The 20,978-nt window shown below is 41.9% G+C and overlaps 1 protein-coding gene across 12 annotated transcripts in view; it reads left to right on the forward strand.

Annotated features, from left to right (window-relative positions):
- ttll5 (tubulin tyrosine ligase-like family, member 5) overlaps positions 1-20,978 on the forward strand; it is a 45,852-nt gene that overhangs the window by 19,709 nt on the left and 5,165 nt on the right. For 3 of the 12 annotated variants that reach the window (XM_046412283.1, XM_046412278.1, XM_046412276.1), the window contains 14 exons: positions 336-398; positions 1,062-1,210; positions 1,487-1,742; positions 2,834-2,951; positions 3,351-3,497; positions 3,613-3,704; positions 3,833-3,981; positions 4,316-4,843; positions 4,926-5,113; positions 7,131-7,270; positions 14,122-14,320; positions 17,532-17,740; positions 20,034-20,165; positions 20,509-20,960. In XM_046412283.1, the coding sequence (XP_046268239.1) occupies positions 336-398; positions 1,062-1,210; positions 1,487-1,742; positions 2,834-2,951; positions 3,351-3,497; positions 3,613-3,704; positions 3,833-3,981; positions 4,316-4,843; positions 4,926-5,113; positions 7,131-7,270; positions 14,122-14,320; positions 17,532-17,740; positions 20,034-20,165; positions 20,509-20,716 (2,578 nt within the window). In that variant the 3' untranslated portion in view covers positions 20,717-20,960. The other 9 variants (XM_046412281.1, XM_046412280.1, XM_046412285.1 and 6 more) reach the window with 7 other exon arrangements.

Here is a 20,978-nt window from a genome sequence, read left to right on the forward strand (position 1 = left end):
TTACCCCATGGTGATTGTATGTTAAACTGGCATCGAAAACAGTGTTAGAGAGGAAATCTGTTTTTGTGCTTACAATTCATATTCCTATATGAGGATTTGTTGCTTGATTAGATCCATAGCTCTCTTAGCTGTAGGGATTTTGTGGCATTTTTAAAATTTTTAAAATTATAGAGCGCTCTGGGAAATGATTGGTGCATTTAATAGTGAATGTTTCCAGAGAAACCATATCACAAAATCCTCATTTTAACACATTTGCCACAAATAATGAGGTCGAGGCTCATTGGGGCTTCTGCCTTTATGATTATTGTAATTTGCTTATTATCTTCTTCTCTCAGTGGATATCTGGAGTCCAAGACATCAATGAACTACATGCTGGCAAACAGACTTTTCCATGGAAGGTAAGCATTTCCATTGTGGTTGGGAGTCTCTCCATCAGTTTGTGGAAGTGCTTGGATTCTCCAACGTGCCGTTTGTTTGGTCCTTCGATAGGATAGGTGAGAAGTGCTGGAAGGATGTCGCACAGTCAGCTTTTCCAGTGCGCGCCCAATTTGATTGTGGCAATGCAGCACCCATTTTGGTGTCAGGAGGGGAGAGATGGTTACAGAAGAACTGTGTCTCTTTATTTTGCCACATTTTTGTTATTGTAATAGAGTGTGCATTTATGATGATGAATCAGTATGAACTTTCAAGTTTGAACCACAGCTCTGACTATTGCACAATATCATCTGGAGATTTGGTCCCCAACTAAGCCTGTCAGTTATTTTTCCATATTCATTAGGTAGCAAGATTAGGGAGATGGTTGTTGCTGCAAGACCTCAGTTGCTGTTATTATTACATTATTGCTGTTATTCCATTTATCCTCTTTCCTTTGGACCATCACTGTCACTTGTCTCAATGTCTGGACAGGCTACTCAGCCACACTAATCTTTCTCAGAACTGGCTTGACTTAATGTTGAAATTTATAACTTTTGTTGTGCTTTGTAATTGTTGATTCTACACATATAAATCATTATGGCTGTTGTTCTTACTCTAGTGTTGACATGTCTTGTTCTGTCTCTCAGGAATGTGAACGGGAATGTGCAGCTGCAGGTGGACGCCGTCCACGCTTGTCACGCTGTCCAGTACGAGAGGAAGCTGCTGTCTCTGGAGGCACGTAAGAGGAGACAGCGCCACCTGACTCATCGCTCTGCGGAGGGGAAGAAGAAATTGGGTAGGCCTGATGTTTTCTGCCTCAATTCAGACAACTGCTTTCTGTTAAAACTGAGGATAGTGCAGCTAAGTGGGACAACATTACATGCTAATGCACTTTTGTTTCCAATAAATAACTCCCCTGTGTCACAGAAAGGTTGGCCAAATATGACTGTGAATGAGTTCATTTCATTGCAGCAACAATAAAAACCCTATTTTGAGTCTAAGTGTGTATTTTATCCAAAATGCCAGTGATGCAACTGACATTTATCTGTCCTTGTAATGCTGCATACCCCAGGGAAGGAATCCAAGACCTCCTCGACTGCAAGCGGCGGTCAGAAGGGAGAGGAGTGTGCTCAGGAGGAAAGAGAGGAGGTGAAGCAGGTTTTCGGGCCAGTCTCACACAGGGCTTTGGTAGCAGAGCTAGGAAAACAAGTGGCCACACCACTGGGGAGCTGCCAGGTTGAGACTCTGTCCAGCTCAGAGGCAGCCATGCACTGTGCCAGGCCCAGAGTCAACCTGCTCAACATCCTTCAGCAGGGGTGGGAACTCAGGTCAGTCTCAAATGTGGCTGCTGCTCTCATCCTTCCCCCTTACTGTGTTTTACTTACTCTTATTCTCTCTTGCCCAGTTTTGTAAGGAGAAATACGCAACAAACTAATTACTTTATATTGGTTATGTTTTGACCAGTGTACCTATGTCACTGCACAGTCAAAATACATGTAAAGTGTGGCTCACCGCCTATGACTCCCTTTCTTTCTTATTGCTGTTGTCAATAACTGCAGAAAGTCCCCCACAACATCATTATTTTCCTAACAATTAGTTGATTGTATTGGCTATTTTTTTGTGCTTTTGGTAAAAACACTGAAAGCGTTAAGCCTGGTGGTTTCTCAAAGGGCATAGTTTTGAGCTAGTGCAGATGAAAGAACCAAGAGTTTTGTCAGAAGCAAATATGATCATGAAGGATCTTGAATAAATAAATAACAAATTCTAACCTGTTCTGTGGTAGCTACAGCTCGACTGTAGCTACCACAATGTAACAGTGAAGAAGTCATGGTGTATATGTGTCATATTATATTCTTTAATTTAAATTAAGGTATACCTCAGTGCATCAAACACTGATGTTGATTTTAGAGAGTGTGACTGAAATTATAATTGTAGGAGGAATTACATTAACAAGTCTGACTTTGTAGAAATTCCTCAGCACTTGCCAGGACTGTGCATGAAGCAGGGAAATTATAGTACAACATATCATTGTTTGTGTTTGACAGCATTTCCCAAAACATTTTGGTACTCTTTCCAGGTTCACCTGAGCCACAAAGACAGTTTATCATTCTGAAAGCGTTACAGAATAAGATACAATGTGTTTCAACAACTTTTGGCTGAAAGTGATACATACCTGTTGTTGTATCTCTCCTTTTCTGGATGATATGTCAGCAACTGGAATGAGCATAATCGCTTGTTCTGTCTGTTGTAACAGCTGTATCTCAAAATTCCAGTGCAACTGAATAGTCTTTATATTACTGACAGATTGAAAAAAAACTAGCAGAGGACCAAATGGTTTATCATCAGCTATTGTTGTCTTTTTCCTTCTCCATTGCTTTACTTGGGCACTTCTTGATTATTTTCCTCTCTCTATCTCCAGTAAAGTGCAGGCTCGGGTGGCCTTTTCCTCATACCTGCAGCGAGTCCAGCAAAGACTGTTGGCAGAGAGCAGGGCCAACACCATCCCAGCTTGGCCAGACAAAGACAACGACCAAATGGTACAGTGATAACCATTTTAATCTTCTTTTCCTGATAAATGGACATGGATTGAATACCCTGGGGGATTGTTTCCTTAAATGTATATTTATGCCAGGTTTCCCCTTATTATTATTCTATTACTCATATGTACCCGGACTATAGCTGAAATGTGTATGTGGAATTTGTGACCACAAAGGAGGAAAACTTTTTTTCTGAAAAAGTTAGCTTGATTGGAAAGTCTGCATTGTAAGGGCATACATCATCATCATCATCAGTGACCTCAAACCTTTTGGGAAAATCAGTATGAACTTGTGATGTAGATGTCTAAGCCATTCAGTTCAAGAGTTTCGGTGCTTTAAATGGCATTGAACCCTGGTAGGAGGACACACAGGCAGCTTGAATAAGTGTCATGTGCACAGGAGCTGGTGATTCGCTTCCTGAGACGAGCAGCCAGTAATCTCCAACAAGACATAAAGGTGGCCTTGCCCAGTCGCCAGCTTCCACTCCAAGACCGCAGACGCATCCTGTCCCACCAGCTAGGGGAGTTTATCCACTGTTACAACAAGGTATTTCCAGACTTCAGCTTCAACACAAAATCACAATTCTAAGAGATGGCGTAAACAGAGGAAACACTGTGCATACTGAGTATACCTGCTGTCTTATTCTTTCTGATCTTCTCAGGAGACAGAACATATGGTGAAAAAACAGGAGAATAGCAAAGAGGAGCATTGTGTTAACCCCAGTGTGTTTCAAGAGTACATCACTGCAGCGAGGTTAGTGAATTGGCAAGTCTGTCTCCCATTGTTCAATGCTTGGCTCTTCACTGTTATGTGTACTGCTGTCTGAAGAGTGATCTCAATCTGCTGTGTACATTTATCTTCTATATTTTTCGTTTTGATAGTGAAAACGATCTGGAGGAAGTACTGACATTCTACATGCAGAAAAATAAATCAGCCACCGTCTTCCTAGGAGCAAAAGTCAGGAGTGTTAAGAAAGATCTTCATGAAGTAAATGCCTCAGGAGAATCAGGCAACTGTGAGAATTCCAAAAGTGAGTTCCTGTACCCCGCCCCTCCCACCATATACTATTCTTGTTACTGTAAGTCTGTTTTAATGTTTATCATTCAAGCACAGTGAACAGGATTTGTTTAGATTTGTAAAAAATATAAAAAAATAAAAAGTAAATGGAAAAAGGTTGAGTCATCTGGGTTGAAGAAATGGTCAGCGATCAAACGATTAGCAACGATTAGGGGGAAAACAAATGTGTGTCAGAGGCAAGGAATGGCTTACTGATGATAAAGGAGCTCTGGCTTCTTTCCGCCTTTGAACAGCTCAGCTTGTGGCCAAAATGGATCCCAACACTTCAGAACTTTCGTTCTCCACAGGGAAAGTCAGCAGTGACCCAGACATCAAGGCCACTGCGAGTCAGTCTTCTGTTCCTACCTTGCCTGAAGATCAGCAGGCAGAAGTTAGAACTGGCAAAGCCCTGCCAGAGGTTCAGTCCTCCCAGCACTGCTCCAGCTTTCCTGTGACTTTAGACTCCACACATATTCATCTGCAGCACTGTTCTCCTGCCCTGACGTCTATGCCTCTCCATTGTCCGCCACCGCCGCCACCTGCTCAGCCACCGTCCTATGCACAGTCTTTGGCAAAGTCTCACTTCTGCCATTCTGAGACTTTGTCTGAGCTTCCTGCTTATACCTCTGCTGTTGTGGTCACGCAGCCACCGAGAGCGACGTGGACAGCGGTTTCCACTGGCTCTAACACAGTCTCTACTGGGCAGCCAACCCAGGTGCTCAGGAAGATTCAGTCCTTTACCTCATCGACGTCCAGCTGTGGAGCAACCACTTCCATCCCAAGTGCCACGCACATCTATAGACAGAAACTCTCTAGACCCACCTCTGCAGGCCAAGGTAAACTCACTATTGTACCCACTTACTGTTTATCAGGTTCAGACCCATATTCTCACATTTTTTTTGTAATTCTCTATGTCAGCAATCAGGAGGAGCAGTTCCAGTAAGCTGAAGTCAAACTCAGTGGGGACATTCAAGGAGTTAAACTCCCTGTCAGCCCAGGCCCAGTCTAACCAGCAGGCCTTCATCTCAGCCCTGCAAAAGCTGGCTGAGAAGCAGGTTGCTCGCCACTATGCCAACTCCAGTCACATCAACCTGCTGACACAACACGTGAGTTCATTATGTTTTTTGCCTCCATAGCTCACCGAACCAGCAGCTGCCCCCCAACTGTGGCAGGAAGTTTCACTGTGCTGGAAGAAGAAGCTCTGTTGAGTTATTAAGCAACTGTAAACTGTAAACTGTAATCTGTGTAATGGATCTGTGTAATGTTTCATGTCAGGAAGAAGAATCTGGCCTCTCTGCAGTAGTCTCTCGCTGTGAGGTCTCTGATATTTCTCTTTGTTGATGTGTAAACCTGGCTCTGACCCCATGCTGATTGGCAGCATCTAGCTGCTCATTCGTTCAGCAGACCCGTTGGAGCCGAAGGGTCGGCTGCCTCGCACCGTGCACCTTCATCCTTCAGCCCTCAGCTCGCCTGCAGTCTGTGTGCTGGGGCTGGTGTGGGGGTGGGTCTGGAACTGGGATTTGAAGCTAACTGGCCCAAACAGTGGTGAGCCGCATCAAGCCTCGGCTCTGTGTGAGGTCTCATTATCAGATGCACCATGGCAGAGTGATTTCTGTTGATACTTAAAAAGCAGCCACTTTTTTGTGGTAATTGATGCTTATAAATAGAGGAATGTGGCAAATTGGCACCGAGCAGGGGAGCGGCAGCTCCGTTGGCTCCATCACCACCTTCTCCTGTATTCCCCAGAGGTTTGTCATTCTGCGTGGGGAGCCCCTCAGCTTTTCCTCCCTCTCCTCCTCCTCTACCTCAGTGGATTTTTTTCTGTCAAAGTTTTTTTTGTGATGGCACTAGACCACACAGACTGCAGATTTTATGGCTTCCTTTGACTGTACATTATTCTGTCTATCTTAAAGGTGTTTGCTGTATACCCCACGAATAGTTAAACCTGGGCTTGGCAGTAGTTTATTTTTCAGAGTAAAATAGTCCAGTGTTTTGCACTTAAAGGCTCAGAGTACATTTTGTGTGTGTTTTTTTTTTTTTTTAAAGACTGAGATTTGAGGTCATTAAATCACTTGCTGAACTAAATGGAGACCTTTGTAAACATGAACAACACCCTGTTGCACTAGTTGACCTTTAAGGTTTAAGTAATTACTCACTCCCATGCAAGGCCACATGTATACAAAACAGAAATTGAAGCTGAGTAAAGCCAGGCACGGTAACAATAAAGTGAATATACTCCTGTGCTGTGATGCATAGATATGACAGTGAATCCATGAATCCAGCATGTGTGTATGTCCAGTGAATTATTTTAATTTGTCCTTGTAACACTCTTTATTGATTAGACAAGCCAATGTACATGACCATTTACAGAATAGTGTGGTGAACATGGTAACTGTACCTTATGTGGTAAAGAACTACTTATTAGGATTTATACAGTATATATAAATGTTGATCTGTTGACATGATATATGACATGTCGTCCAAAAGCTCAGCAATATTGGCGCCCACATGTGTTTTCATTTCCTCGGTTTATATCAAACAGTATAAATACAACCAGTATACCTCAGTAAGTACCTTAGAGCTGTAACACCGTGCTGACACATTTTTCACATTGTACAAGGCTTGGCAGCATTACAGTTTTCCTATTGAACATTTAGTGCACCAGAGGACATAAAGTAAATAAAATGCCACAGCAGTATAATTAATTCTCCCATTAGATTTCACTGAACATAATTCCCAAGGCAGTACAGAGGTGCACTTTCAGTTGCCACAGTAGTCCTGAAATGTGGTTGTAAACAGATTTGAGCTGTCGAGTCATGATATCTGATTCTGTTAGAGATGGAGAAAGGGGAGGTGGCAGTGGTTCGGGGGGGGGGGGGGGACCACCTGGATTTAGTGCTGAGTGGAGAGTAGCTCTGCCATGTGCTGTGTGTACATTTTAACATAGCCCCCAGATACAAGAAAATGAAGTGGTCCGTGTAGGGAGGAACACAAGCGCTTATTCATCAAACATTTCCATTGCTTTAGACAGGGGGATGACTAGTAGTGAGCTGTTTAGTTGAGGCAACTTAACTTTTGAGTTTGAGATGAATCATCTGTTGAAGATTTCTCCTCTGCCCACAGCTGACCAGCATGAACCTGGCCAACAGAATGCTGAGCAGAGAGAGCTTCACACTGAACCCTAAAGTACGGCACACTGCTGCTACAACCCAAGGGCCAGTGAAAGCTGTTCACATTGGAACGGATCTATGTAACAACACTGGGTGAGTCCAAAGAAAAGTAGCATGTGCAGGGAAAGTTTTGGTCTGATTTAAACACATCTGTAATGCATAATTGATGAAAATAGCATTTCAAAAATACTTTTTCTGCAACTAGAGATGTACCTGGCCGATTTACAGGATTGGCACCAGTGCTGTCATTATTATCTGGATTCTCATTAAATGAAGTTCATTCTTCCAAAAAAGTCATAATTTGTAATGTTTTGGCTATCAATTGCATTAATTCATTCAGCCACAGTGTGCTGCTCAGTCAGTTTTTAGTAGCACAACAATCATTGGCTTCATGTGTGGCCCTGCAGCAATCAGCACTCTCTGGTGTATGCATCTTGGAGCTTGAAAAATGAGAGCAATGGTTTCAGATTGCTACTTGGTATCAGAGGAGTCCCTGATGGGAAGTACTGGAATTGTTATTGTCAATAGTTTTTTGCTTGCCCTCCCCATTTTTCTTTTCACTTTCAATTAATGTAGTGATGGAGGACCTTGTTTACAATAAACGTCAGGGCAAACAGCATCTTTTTACTGCAGGTACCACGTTAGCATGAGGGTACACAAAAAAACAGAATTCATTTAAAATTCAGTTTTAAATATTCTGCTTTATAAATAAGAATAAGAGTATTTCTTGGTATAAATCATCAAAAAATGGAAACTTGAAAATTTGAGAAGAGAAAGGTTTTAAAGAAGAAAGAAAGAAAGAAAGAAAGAAAAAGCAAGAAGTATTGTTGTTCTGCTAATGGTTGATCGGCTAATGGTTTTGATGTTCATAGTTTGATTGTGGGATTATGTTGCAACCTTGCCACAACTACCAACTCAGGCAATCTAATGGACCAATTCCAAAACATTCACTAAAGCATAACTTACACACCAAAATACACAAACATAGGGCCCAGATTTAAAACTACTCTAATTCCTGGAGCCAAAGCCGTGTCTGACAGAGCCAAATTGATGTCTACGTAAAAAGGGTGAGTCGGCAGGATGGGACCCTTTTTTAATAATAATAAATTATGAAAAACACTTGATATTATTTTTGACTACAAAAAGGGATGACTAAATGTGATTTCATTTGGACTTTAATATATTTTTATTCTGTGGAAACTGTTACAGTTCTTTCCCTATTACTCTACACCTCCCTCCCTTAAAAGTGCTACTTTTGGTCAAATTTCCCCATTGTGCTCACGTGTACTGTTTATTTGCCCTCCCCTGAGGCGGTAGAAAAGAAATAGTGCACTGCAGTCTCAATGGGGTTCATTGCCAAGGTAAACAGCATATCTCTCCTGCGAGAGCTGTGAGTTTGAGATGCTGTGCTGATGTACACCAGCACAGACACTGTAGTTAGTATTCACAGCCATTCTTGTGCTTCAAAATCTGTCATAAAGCCTGAAGAGTTACAGTAATGCTGCTGAGCGTTGAACTTTTGGGAAGGTGCTTTTTTAATTCTTCTTCAGAGACTCCTGTGTTTGTATGTGGACATGTAAAATATTAGTCACTTTGTCCAAATTTGTGTCCTTAAGATTTTCTGCACAATCATATCTTTACTATAGATATACAGTGAGACTGTGGTAGCCTATTTGGTCACACTCAATAGAATCGAAAGGCTTTTTAAAGGTCTCTGATGGCTTTTTAGATTGAAGAATGTTAGTCTTTGGAAAAGGATTGCAGAGTGCCAACTCTCCTCTAGGCAGGCTAGTTCAATGTGTGTCTGGAAATGGGAATTTTGTTCCCTTTTCATTGTGCTTTGTGGAGGTAATAGAGGAATTGACTGCTGAGTGCTGGGAGTGTGTGAAGCATACTGGCAGCTTAGAGCGCTGCATCGGAGGGGTGGGGGGGCATTGTCAACACCCACATAGTCTGTCTGTTCCAGGCTCTCGCTTCTGCAACCATTGAAACCCCCCACCCCGCCCCATGCCTCACCCCTCTCATGTTGCTCTGAGAAGAAAGATGGAAACAGTAGGGCAGAATATGATCACGTTGTCCTGCTCTACAGTACCAGGCCAGGATAATAAAGCTGTCAGCTACTGAAGGTGTAATTTATTAACCGGTAAGCATCTATAATCACTCCCCTTTTATTTTTGTCTCAATTTGCGAGTGACAGTGTCTCATGCAGCTTGGCCTTGGTCTTGGTCTCTGTTGCTGTTTCCAGTCCTGCCTTTTCATATGTATTGAACTGTCAAGGAATTTCAGGAATGTCAGGCCTTTTCTGTTTTCAAAAAGTTTAGATTTCCACAAACCAAGAGAGAGATTTAATAGAATTTATACTTCTAAAGATAGCTTTGTGTGGCTTTTACCATACCAGGACAGAAGTCACCCTTTTGATCTGTATATAGACATCTCCTATTGAGATGTCTTTAATAAGACATTAGGATTAATTGCCTTGATTTCACCTTGGTGCTGTTTCTTATAACACAGAATTTCCTGAGCCTCCCACCACCACACACTCGGGCTGACGGTTTGTGCCAAACATGCTGAAACTGTTAAGCACACTGGCTCTTTAAGCAACCACAGGGGTGAAGTACGATGGGTTTCAAAGAGTAGCACGGCTCTTTGAAGTGCCGCTGCTAGGATCTACCAGGTATGCTGCATCAGCGCTATGAGAGCTGCTGCCTCACTCTACCACATATCTTCGTACACCCACGGTTAACTTTGGTATCATTTCCGCTGTTGGACCTCCTGATGCGTTTATGATGATTTCCATTCAGTGTGCTTATGGCATGATGTGAGGAGAAACAACAGAGAGACATTCACACTGGAGACATGGAGACAAAAGACGACAACCATTTTTTTCTGTTTGGTTACTTCTATAAATTTGCAAATGTAATAATTTGATACATTTACAAAGTCGCATCTTATTTTTGGCTGACTGATTTTAGTTTGCAGTGATTTGGTTTGTTTCTACAGTTGTGGTTTGAGTTTAAGATGGAATTCCAAGTCTGTCTTGTATTACTCATGTGAACACTCATTAATGCGTCTTGAGCTGCGTTAGCACCCCAGCCACAGAACTTGCCTCCCCATTTGCTTCTCTTTGAACATACAAATGACCGGAAACTATTATCTCTGCATTGTTAGCTTCACTCCAGCATGGCTTTTGAGAAATTGAGAAATACCGAAACCCTGTTTATACTGGTTATTTTTAGTGCTGTTCAATACTTTTGTAGATTGATGTTTGCCTTGGTCGAATTTTGTAAGACCGTACCATTCCAAAGGATTTTATGACAGCCCTTTTGCTGAGCCAACAACCCAACTAATCAGAAAAACTCTGGTGAAAATTTAAAACTTCTTTGATGGGGGACAAAGTTCCCACAAAATTGGTTTGATGTCTGCCTTTCTTTGAATTTAAAAGAAGAGAAGTTTTTATTCACATTGATTGGATCCAGATGTGGTAATAGGAAGGAGAACCCTTAAGGTAAGAGCGAATGAAATTCCAGCGAATGGGTTTAGGTTATTCGGCGGATATGCATGCACCTTTACAGCAGGCCACGTCCCACAGTGAAAATATTGGGTCAAATGTATGACACTCAGGTTGCCAGTGGATCATTACTGAGTTTCTCTGTAAATCCATTGCTAAGTAACTTCTTAGTAACTATTAGCTAATTTTAAACTAATGGTTTACTAAACCATGTTTCACTATTAAACTCAATAAATGTTTCTTGGAACAGACTTCTGGTAGTTTCACGATCCTATATTGCTTGTCGCTGTCTTAACTAAAACATCAGCATCCCTTTCTAAATTGCCCCCATAACAAATTCTCAGCTATTTTTTTCTGCTCTATTGAGTGTCATGTTTTTGCAATAAAACAAGGTAAACAAACGGTATGGAATGGTTGGAAATACCCTTCACGCTGACCACGCAGGGCTTAGAGATACTGTGGTATGATGTCATCTCAAACTGTCCATTTTCCCACATTCACGCTGAGTTAGATTGATGCCGCACATGTGCTCAACTTGCACTGCTGTGTTGTTCTACAGTAAGTCATATCAGCATATTAAAGGATGGCGAGCGCAGCAGGGAGTAAGCTGACACCAACGAGCAGAGGGCCAGCAGGAAGGGAAGTCCCAGATAGTTGGAGCTCCACACATGTGCTGCACTAGTGATGAGAATCTCAGATGTAAAACTGTTCTTCTGTTTCACTTCTTTTCCTTTATTTCATTGGTCACTGTGTTGGACAAAGAACTCTTGCTGTTTTTAAATTCATGGTGATCTGTAGTATTTTTTTGTGTGATGTTGTGCTGACAAGCCCTGCCTGAAAAGACTTCTCCTTGGAGTCCTACTGTGACATGGTGCTCATGGAAAGCATATGCTCTCGACTGGAGAAATAGTCCATTTGTTAATAAAAAGGTAGCATTGAAGATCCCTGTGGTCCAGTGTGCGCTGCAAACTGCAGCCAAGCTAAAGGAAACGGTTGCTGTAAACAAAGAACGGGTTCTTGTTTTGTCTCCTGGCGTTGTAGAATCTCTAGTCTTGCGAATGTTCACAGACAAGCCTTTGTTTCTAGAAGCTAAAAAAAATTGAATTGGCCTGTGGTCACACCAGTTGTTTTTGCAATATATGCGCCATTATGTGAACTGAGAAATGCATGGGCGGATAGCACATTCACATGAGTTTAAGATCCCTTGTGTTTTTGTTTGGCCACCCAGGACAGAAATATTTTTTCACTTGAGCGACACAAGATTATTATCCCACAGTGTGCATTGTTGTTCGAGATTAATTGAATTCTAATTTTAGAGATTATCATAGTTAGGGTCTAAAAATAGAGAAGCTATTGTAATTTTAAGTCTACAGTGTTTTCTTTTGCTCAAGACCAATGGACAGATGTTATTGTGTGTAATGGGAGGCATTTCCAATAACTTTTTTGTCATTATGACCCCCGTTTCTTCAGCTGTACTTGTACCGCTCTCTCTTTTTTTTGTTTCATATTTTTCCTCGTAGCTCCCAGTAGTGCTCTTTATGGCATTTTTTTTGGCTGAGCTGGTACATATACAGCAGCACACCAGACTCCACATAGACTCAATTTAAGCGTGTCTGAAGGGGAGGCTGGTCACCTCATTGCTTTAGCAGGAGCCAAAAAGGGAAAAAAAAGGGCTGAAACGGGCTTAGTTCTAATGACAGATAATCCAGTTACAAACTCGTGGAGCTCGTCAAAAGGTTTGCTTTCCAGGTTGTGGCTTTGTGATGTGAATGGAACGTGAAGCACAGGGAGCACTGAGGCAAAGAGGAAAGGTTTTTAGTTCAGCCTGTGTTTGCCACAGGCTTGCCCTCTGCTTTGACTCTGATTTGCACACTTTGACTTGAGGTTTCTGTGGTCTCCTTCTGGGACACTGTGAGATGTCTTGTCTTTTTTACTTTTAGCCTGTAGTGTTGGGAAGCTAATTAGCTCTGGTCAATTAGTCTTGGTTGGGTGGAAAAATAACTAACAAGAAAAATATGGTAGTATACTGTCTTATTATGGTTGACTATTGAGCCACTGAAGCTTGTGCCATTTTGCAATATTCAAGCTATTAAGACAGGTCTGCAGTAAGTAAGTAGTAGCTTCATTTGAGAGCACAGGGATATAAGGAAAGCAGAACCCAAATCTCATCTTACTCGCTGAATCACTTACCTAATGACAATGCTACAGGCTTGATCACTCAAAAATGGAATAGAAAAGCATCTCAGGCAAAAGACCTTCATACACCTGTTAAATGGGACTGCATGTACAACTGGATGATCAAATGTAAGTAACTGAAAAAGTGCTGCCACCCCCACGCCTTGCGCTGAAAGGTTGAGGATAACATTGGCAAAAAAATGCAACGTGTAGCGCAAGAGAGGGGCACACACTGTGGTGCCGGTGCCGGTGACGCTTTTCTTCTGTGGTGCTGTTTTGCCACCCCTCATCCTCCCTTGTCTCCTCACTCTCTCTCACTCTTTATGCAAGAATACTTAAGGGCTATAGTAAAATTGTCATCTCAGCTTCAAAAAATTGCAAGGAAAGTAGTTTTTTGTGAAATGTGTTTATTTGCTTTCTTGCCAAGAGATAGATGAAAATATCTGAAGATGAAGCTATAGCCAGGTAGCTTAGCTTAGCATAAATACTGGAAGCAAAAGGAATCAGCTAGCCTGGCTCTGTTCCAAAGGAATCATGCTACCTGTTTTCCGTCTTAATGCTCAGTTAAGCCAACCAATAGGCTGTATCTTCATACTGATTACTGATCCTGCCATCAACAAGACAGCTAATGAACACAAGGACAGTATTGTTTTCTACAGGGGGAGTTTTCCCACATGAACACTGAGCCGACACATGACACAATTATTATTAATAATAACAATATAATACTGTAATATAATATATGATCTCTGCCACTAGGGGTCTCTCAATCCAAGCAATCAAAATAAACACAGACTTTTTGATGACGCAGTGAAGTAAGAACAACCAATGAAAATTTATCTGAAGTGACTTGGGCAGACATGTTCATGATGAGGTAATGTTTTAAGATTTTATTCGCATATTGCATTTAGTCACATTTGCTGACTTCCTTCCTCAGTCTCTGACTTTCTCCCGGTAGTTACAGGGCAGTATAACAGTTGAAATTCACGCTGACTTGAATGAAATTACAGATTACTCATGTTTGAACGTTGTTTGAACCAACTGGGATAATCTAAGTACACAACACAACAACACATATAGGTCGATAAAGGCCAAGTTTTTACGACAGTTTGACATGGAAATCTTACATATTATGTCTTTAACTGCAAAGCAACACAATTTGTATGGTTCAGAAGAGAAAGTGGTTGGTGTTTTTGTTGATTTTAATTCTGTCATCTTTTCAATGACTTCTCTTCGTTCTTCGTTCTCTGTGTTCTTCAAGCCACAGGTCTCTGAAGGAGGAGGAGGGTCTTTGGGACGGGCAGATGCAGAGTACATATAGCTTGGTGGCAGGGGTGAACCCCCAGCAGCACTACCAGCCCACCCAAGGAAGCTACCAGCTTCAGTTTGCTATCCAGAAACTGCAACAGCAAAGACTTCAGTCTCGACAATTTCTGGACCAGAGCCTCTGCAGATTCCAGGTAGGGAAGATATTTTGCTTTGAGTCCCTCTATTATTTCATGATAAATATGATACATTTATGATCACATTGCTTATAGTCATAAGCTGAAACAAGTCAACTTTCATGCTTTAGTGCACGGTAGTTGGGTAGACACATGGGCTTAAACCTTTTGTGGAAAAATGAAAACTTCAGCAGGATTATGCATCTGGGATTTGTTGGTGGTACCATTTGAATAATGTTCCTTTAAAATGCTCAGACCTTTTCTTGTGCCTCTGCTTGATGATCGCCATGGCCTAAGGTTCTATGTTTTCGGGATGTCCGTCTGCAGTATCTCAGGAAAGTTTTGAGGCATTTTCTTCACCTTTTTAGCCAATTTATATCTTAATTATGACAGAAGCTTTATACAAATGTCTAATAGGATAAAACAATGAAGTGATGACATTTTATATCCAAGAAGGTCAAAGGTCAAATTCACTGTCACATCATAATGTTATCATAATATCTATCTAATCATAATTCAGGAACAGAAGGGCAGGTTGTGAATATATTTTACATTCGGATACTGAATTGATGATCCTGAGCCTCATGTGACAAAGCTCTCTATTGGTCACGACATATATGAGTCTGAACAGATATGGATGTTAACCGTAACTTGACTGGTGCACAGAGGCATAAAACCACCTTTGTTTTGCTTTAATATTAACACCACATGGATGAAAACAGAATATGTATTGAGAACTATTGAGCTATAACTCAGGAAAACCTTCATATTTGTCTGTACAGAATGTTCACTTACCTTGGCACAATGCTGTCCAAAATAGTACAAATACAACCACATCAAGGGGAAAGATTTCATGTTAGCATTCACAAAACTATTCTGAGAATCTTTTTCCAAGCCACTTAACAAAATGGTTTTTGATGGCAATATCCTCCTCGACAGAAGCTCATTCCTGGAGAGTCAAACATGACTCCTCACCCCAAGATTACATTGTTTGGCTGAGCGACTTGGCTAGGTTTATATTGGAAGGTGAGTAATTAAGGAATGCTGCCTAAGAGGGCACTAGAGAGTCCGTCATAAGTTTGAAATCTTACCATTACTGTTCATATCAGATTTGAGCTCCATTAGCGTTCCCTTCGCAACACAAATAAAATTTTGGGATATGATTTGCTCAGCATTAGTAATGGAGCGACAAAAAACCTTTTAGTCATGCCTGAATAGCCATGACAGATGTGATTTGGTTGTTTTTAGAGGGAGATTAGAAAGGTAGAGAGGTCTTGGTCATTTTGCGCTGCATAATTTTAAGATTTGGAGAAAAATATTAAAATTTTACTTGCTAGGGAAGGAAGGAAGAGCATTTTCCAGAAGAGTTTGTGGAGTCCATTTATGGATGGAGAGAAAAGGAGACAGGAGAATGCCATGGGACAGCTTACAGGGTGGAATGATTGGATGCACCCGCTTTTTTCCAATCTGTCCTGAGTAATGCAGTTGCTCTCACGTCATTGTTTTTTCTTCATCTTGGTTGGGCCTTAATTAATGCAATTGAGGTGATATTTCTCTTGGCTTGGTCTGGCAGCCTTACGCAAGGCACTTTATGAAAGTGATCCCTTGCTTTTCCTTCGTTCCATTCCCCTTCTCATATCAGTTTTTTTTATGATATGTTCCATCATACACCAACCATACAGAGGCAGAAAAATCTTGTACAGTTTGAAATGGATTGTGGCATTGAGAACTGCATGTGGACTTTACAACAGAACCATCCTGTTGCTCAACCCTCACAATCTGAGGTCATAAAAAGACTGATGCTGGATATGGTTGTCTCATCCCTCCCTAATATCCTTGCCACCCCTCTCCCTTTGTTCCGCCCACATGGGTCTCTCTGCCAGTCTGACTGAGCAATGCCTATCTTTACACAAACTGAGGTCTTCCATCCTGCAGCTACTTTGTGTATTACTATTACACATGTGTTTTGACTCCAGACACAATCTAAATCTTTCTTTTCCCTGTAACTTAACTTGACTATGCTATAGTGGCATGAGAGAGGGGCTTAGGTCTTGTTGATACTGCAGCACTTGATATTCCCAAACTCACCTATCTGGCTTTTGTGGCTTCATGGGAGAATTAATTGATCATTGTGGATTAACTTTAAACACAACAGGCAGCTATTTATGTAGTGTGAGTGCTCATGTGCACATGTGTATGAGTGTGTACTTCTGTGAGAGAGAAAGAGACAGGGGGCTGTTCCGGCGCCCTGGTCCACGTTCCAGTTACTGGGTGCAGACTGCACGGCTCCTCCAGACTTGGCCCAAGGCCACCTGGCAGCCAAAGAAAGGTGCCCTTCCTTGTCCCGCTCAAACTGAATTGCGGCCATGGGCCTTGCAACCCGGAAACTCAACTTCTCATTTATCAGCACACAAATTACATCAGATATTCTCTGTCACACTGCCGGCCCTTTGAATGGCTGCACTGTGAAGCTGGAAAACCATTAGCTCGTTAGATAGCCGTATAAAGCTGCAAAGAAAATAGCATTGGCATGAGACGTGGAAGGAATGTATGCAAAGCATTCCCCAGCACTGCATGGACAGAGTGAAATGTGGCTCTAAAATATTATGTCAGAAAGAAAACGGTATTTTACCCCCTTCCCAAGCCTTTGAAGAGATCTTGTACAAACAAATAAATAATGTGAAGAATTTGCCTCTCAGTGCAGCCAGCTGCAAAAAAATGTTCAGCTTGTTTTGATACTGAGATGGCATTTCATTAATATATCTGCACTAATTCAGGTCACGCTCTTTGATATTTCACCTTAATGACCAGAGACCACATAGCAAATGTGATTGCACGTTTTTATTCCTCTTTTGGAATTGGGTTTGATTGTTTTTGTCCTACACAAACTTCAAGGACACACGCGCAATTGAGGTTGTATGACTCATTGTTGTGTGTTATCTTTTCTTACATCCGACACTTCACATGGGTATTATATGGGTTCAGCAAGTGCAAATATTTTTGGATCAGAGTTGTGTGATAGAATGAATAATAATGGTAGTGTGAGCTGTTGTTGTTAGTAGCTGCTCTTACAGGACAGACAGCCTTACACTGACTGTCCAAAATCGTTAAGCTACGTCAAAATATCATTGCAAACTAAGTTCATCAAAGGGTCAAAAGTACATTGATTGTCGCAGTGATATTGAGATCATATTGACCTTAATTAACAGTTGTCTTTCTTGTTTCTTAGGCTCAATTCCCAGACCAGACAAATACCCGACAGGAACAGACTCCCACATACTCATCTAGTTGCCTCCCACCCAGCTTTCATGTTGGGCCCAATCACAGTCATGGCCACAGTCACGTCCAAACCTGTGTTAGTCCTGTTCTCGCCCCAAAGCCTCCCAGCAGTGCCAGAGAAGGACAGATCAAGAAAATGACAACAAAACGCCTCATCAAGTAAGACCAGCCTTGCAACTGAATGCATTTACTCTTGATTTACTTCTTTCTGACACCTGACGTTACTTAAATCCAGTATAGCTGAGGGTTTAACAAAGTCACCATGTGATGTATAGCTCATTAAGTTATTGCAGTTGGCTGGTGCTTGTGGATCCAGACAAAGTGCATGGGGTTGGCGAGTTCGAGAGGACATGGCTAATGCTAATGAGAGTTAGAATATGTATTTAGTGGAGTGCTCCCAGTCTCTTGGCCACGGGGTGTATCTGCCTGTTCAGTAAACAACCTCATCACAGGCCTGATTTCTGCCTGAACCCTAAACAGAATGTGGTTCAGTGGAAGGGCCTCGGCTCCGAGCGCCATTTAAATCCTGTTTGGTTTGGAGATAAGCTGAAGAGCACATAAGGGAAAATAAAAAGAAAGGAGTGAAACAGGGCTGAACTGCCAGCTTTTTTGCCCAATTACTTTATGACTTTATTACTGCAACGTCTGGCCCAATTACACAACAACAGCAAGGCTTTGTGATCAGGTCTGATTATTTGTTGAAAGCACTTTGTTGCAGAGGCGAAGGTCTCTTCACAACTCTTTAATACGTTAGAGGGAGGGACACAACTGGATAGGAACACATTCTGTATGTGACTTGTCAACTATCTGACTGCCCATTTTTCTGTGTGACTTCATCATTCATTGCAACTTTGCAGGCCTGCTGACACTGTGAACAGAAGAGTCTGAGGGTAGCAGGTAGCACTGCTGACGTGTTACATTCATCTTACTGGACAAACTGTACCTGGCCTGTGAAGAGTTAAGAGGGCAGTGGTGCAGTGCAGGGCTTGTAGAATAGGTTAGGGCAGCCGGGTAGGTGCTGTGTTTGCTCCTGTGTGTGTGTCTTCCTGGCAGTGGTTGTGTTTACCCTCTGCATGTGGAATTCCAGAGCCCCCTCACACTCTCCTCTGTCCTGCATTTTTGTGGTCGACCAGTGTGACAGGGGAGAGTGTGGGAAAAACGGAAGCTTCGGGACCAAAAATGCACTGATGGAAACAATGAGAAGAAAGAATAAAGAGAGGGGAAAAGAAAGAATGACAGAGAAAAGTAAACTCTGTCCAGGGGAAAGGAGATGATTGTTTGCAGAGAATGGTGGGATAATAAGTTGCTTCCCTTTATTTCCATCGCTCATTTTTAGGGGCAACTCAATACCTCTGTTATTGAGGCATATCTGAAATGCATCCCAGTATAGACCCGCTTTCCTCCAACTTATAATAGAATCACTGTGCTGGGTCTATTCAAACAGTTCAAGGTTATCCAGCCCCCCCAAAACAACTTCCTCTAGCCAGCAGTTGAACTGCAATACTGTTGTTTGGTGCAAATTTACCATCGCTGGCCTTGACAGGTCTTTGCACTGATGATCACAGACAGTTCTTAGTTGAATCTGTTTATCAGAAGGACATTTGGTTTTCGGTCTTATTGAGGAAAGGAAATGAAGTGAAGATTTCTGTTGATGCGGCCAAATGCTATCCTTTTTTTGAGCCCTGCAAGACAAAATCCTAGCAGAGAGCTATCCACGCAGCTTTGTCCGAAACTGCTGACTTGCGTCTAGCGATTGAGCTGAGGGACTGGTCCGCATCCATTTTTAACTAAAGATTAAAATAAGCTGAGTAGACCTTGGAACTGTTTTCTAAGTGACACTGCCTTAGATTTTTAAGCTCAGCTAACATGTGGTACACTTGCTCGAAGCAAATGTGCTTCATGTTAGTATCTACTCAGCAGGGCAGGGCTCTCTGGTCTATCAACATACCACAGCTGCCAACCCAAAGGGCTGCTAGGACTCAAAGTGGTATGACTTCAGTGAAGGCTTTGAAAGGACCAATTTGTAACACAAATAAATGAGCCTGTTTGGTATTTTGTTTGCGAGGTTTGGCTAGATGCAGCTGTAACTACGGAAACCCAGGCTGTCGTGTGGCATTACTAATAGGGTGACAATTACAGCCCCACCATTAATGTCAGCCTCACTGTTGCTTTCACTCCCTATTACTCAGCCACAACAGTAGTTATTTTCACAGGATACTGTATACACACAGAAGCTGCCAAACGTGTGTTTATGGTTAAACTGTATGCCATTCGGTCGATATGAATAACATGAAGACATACTAGCTACCGAAATGCACCAGGAAGGTAAAGTTGCACATCAGCTATGTTTACTTAAGTTCTTTCGCTCTCTGTGAGTAGTGTGAAATTTTCAACTTCTAGCTTATATGTCAGTTGTACATACTGCAAGTTCAGATTTTGCTCTCACCTGCAGTGTTTCTGGCTGCAGCTTGACTCTTGAAGTGACAGAGTGTGAGACTGTTGACAAAGAAAGTGATGTGAAGAACCCAGAGGTCAAGTTTTTTTTCCCCCCTTTTCAATATGAAAGAAGTCGCTTCCTGTCAAGGTATGCCATGCTTGAAGCGGGCCAGTTCTATTTGTGGTTGTGTAATGGTATGAAAGAACAACTGTGCAGCCCCTTACAAGGAGGCAGTGTGTACCCTCATTACCTTGTTAATGCTCCTTTGGCAAGCTGCTGTTATGGGGCAAGAGGTTAATGCAAACTAAGCTTTATTTATTGTTCCCTCTAAAAATGCCTAACAGATTTAATGTATAAGGTTACAGACGTGTCTGCTCATGCTCGACGCCCCACCAGTTCTTGTAATGGTTTACTCTGTGAAAACACTATATCTGCTGTTGCTCTGATTATGTGGAAAAAGGCTATGTGACTTCTTGTTTATGACCTCCAGATCTCTGTATGAAGTCCTCGGAGGTAAACATAGATGGTATAATCTACTTCCGTATAAGAAATACCATGTATACACCTTTTCAGTCTGTAGCCAATGCTCTCAGGTTCACATCGTCAGTAATCACCACAATAATCTTGCCAATGTGAAACTCACATCACCCAGGACAAGGAGCAGGAATTTGGCCCCTTCGTGTCACAATAGCTCATGAGAGGCAGTCGGTAAACATTTAACCCCCACTGGCCCCCACTGACTGCACATGCAATCAGAGTATTTATAACTGACTGTACTTTTCTCCTGTCAGAGGATGAATGAGATCAGACACCATGCACGCACACATAAGTGTCAACATCTAGGAGTTGTCAAAAGCAATTATCTTGTGCCCAGATTGTGGAGATAAGCATTTTTCACATACATCTTGTAACTGCATAACTTGATTCTTTTGGTCTTCACTGATACTTGTCTTGTGTCTG

The sequence above is a fragment of the Scatophagus argus genome, chromosome 15 (assembly GCF_020382885.2).
Source record: "Scatophagus argus isolate fScaArg1 chromosome 15, fScaArg1.pri, whole genome shotgun sequence".
Lineage (NCBI taxonomy): Eukaryota > Metazoa > Chordata > Actinopteri > Scatophagidae > Scatophagus > Scatophagus argus.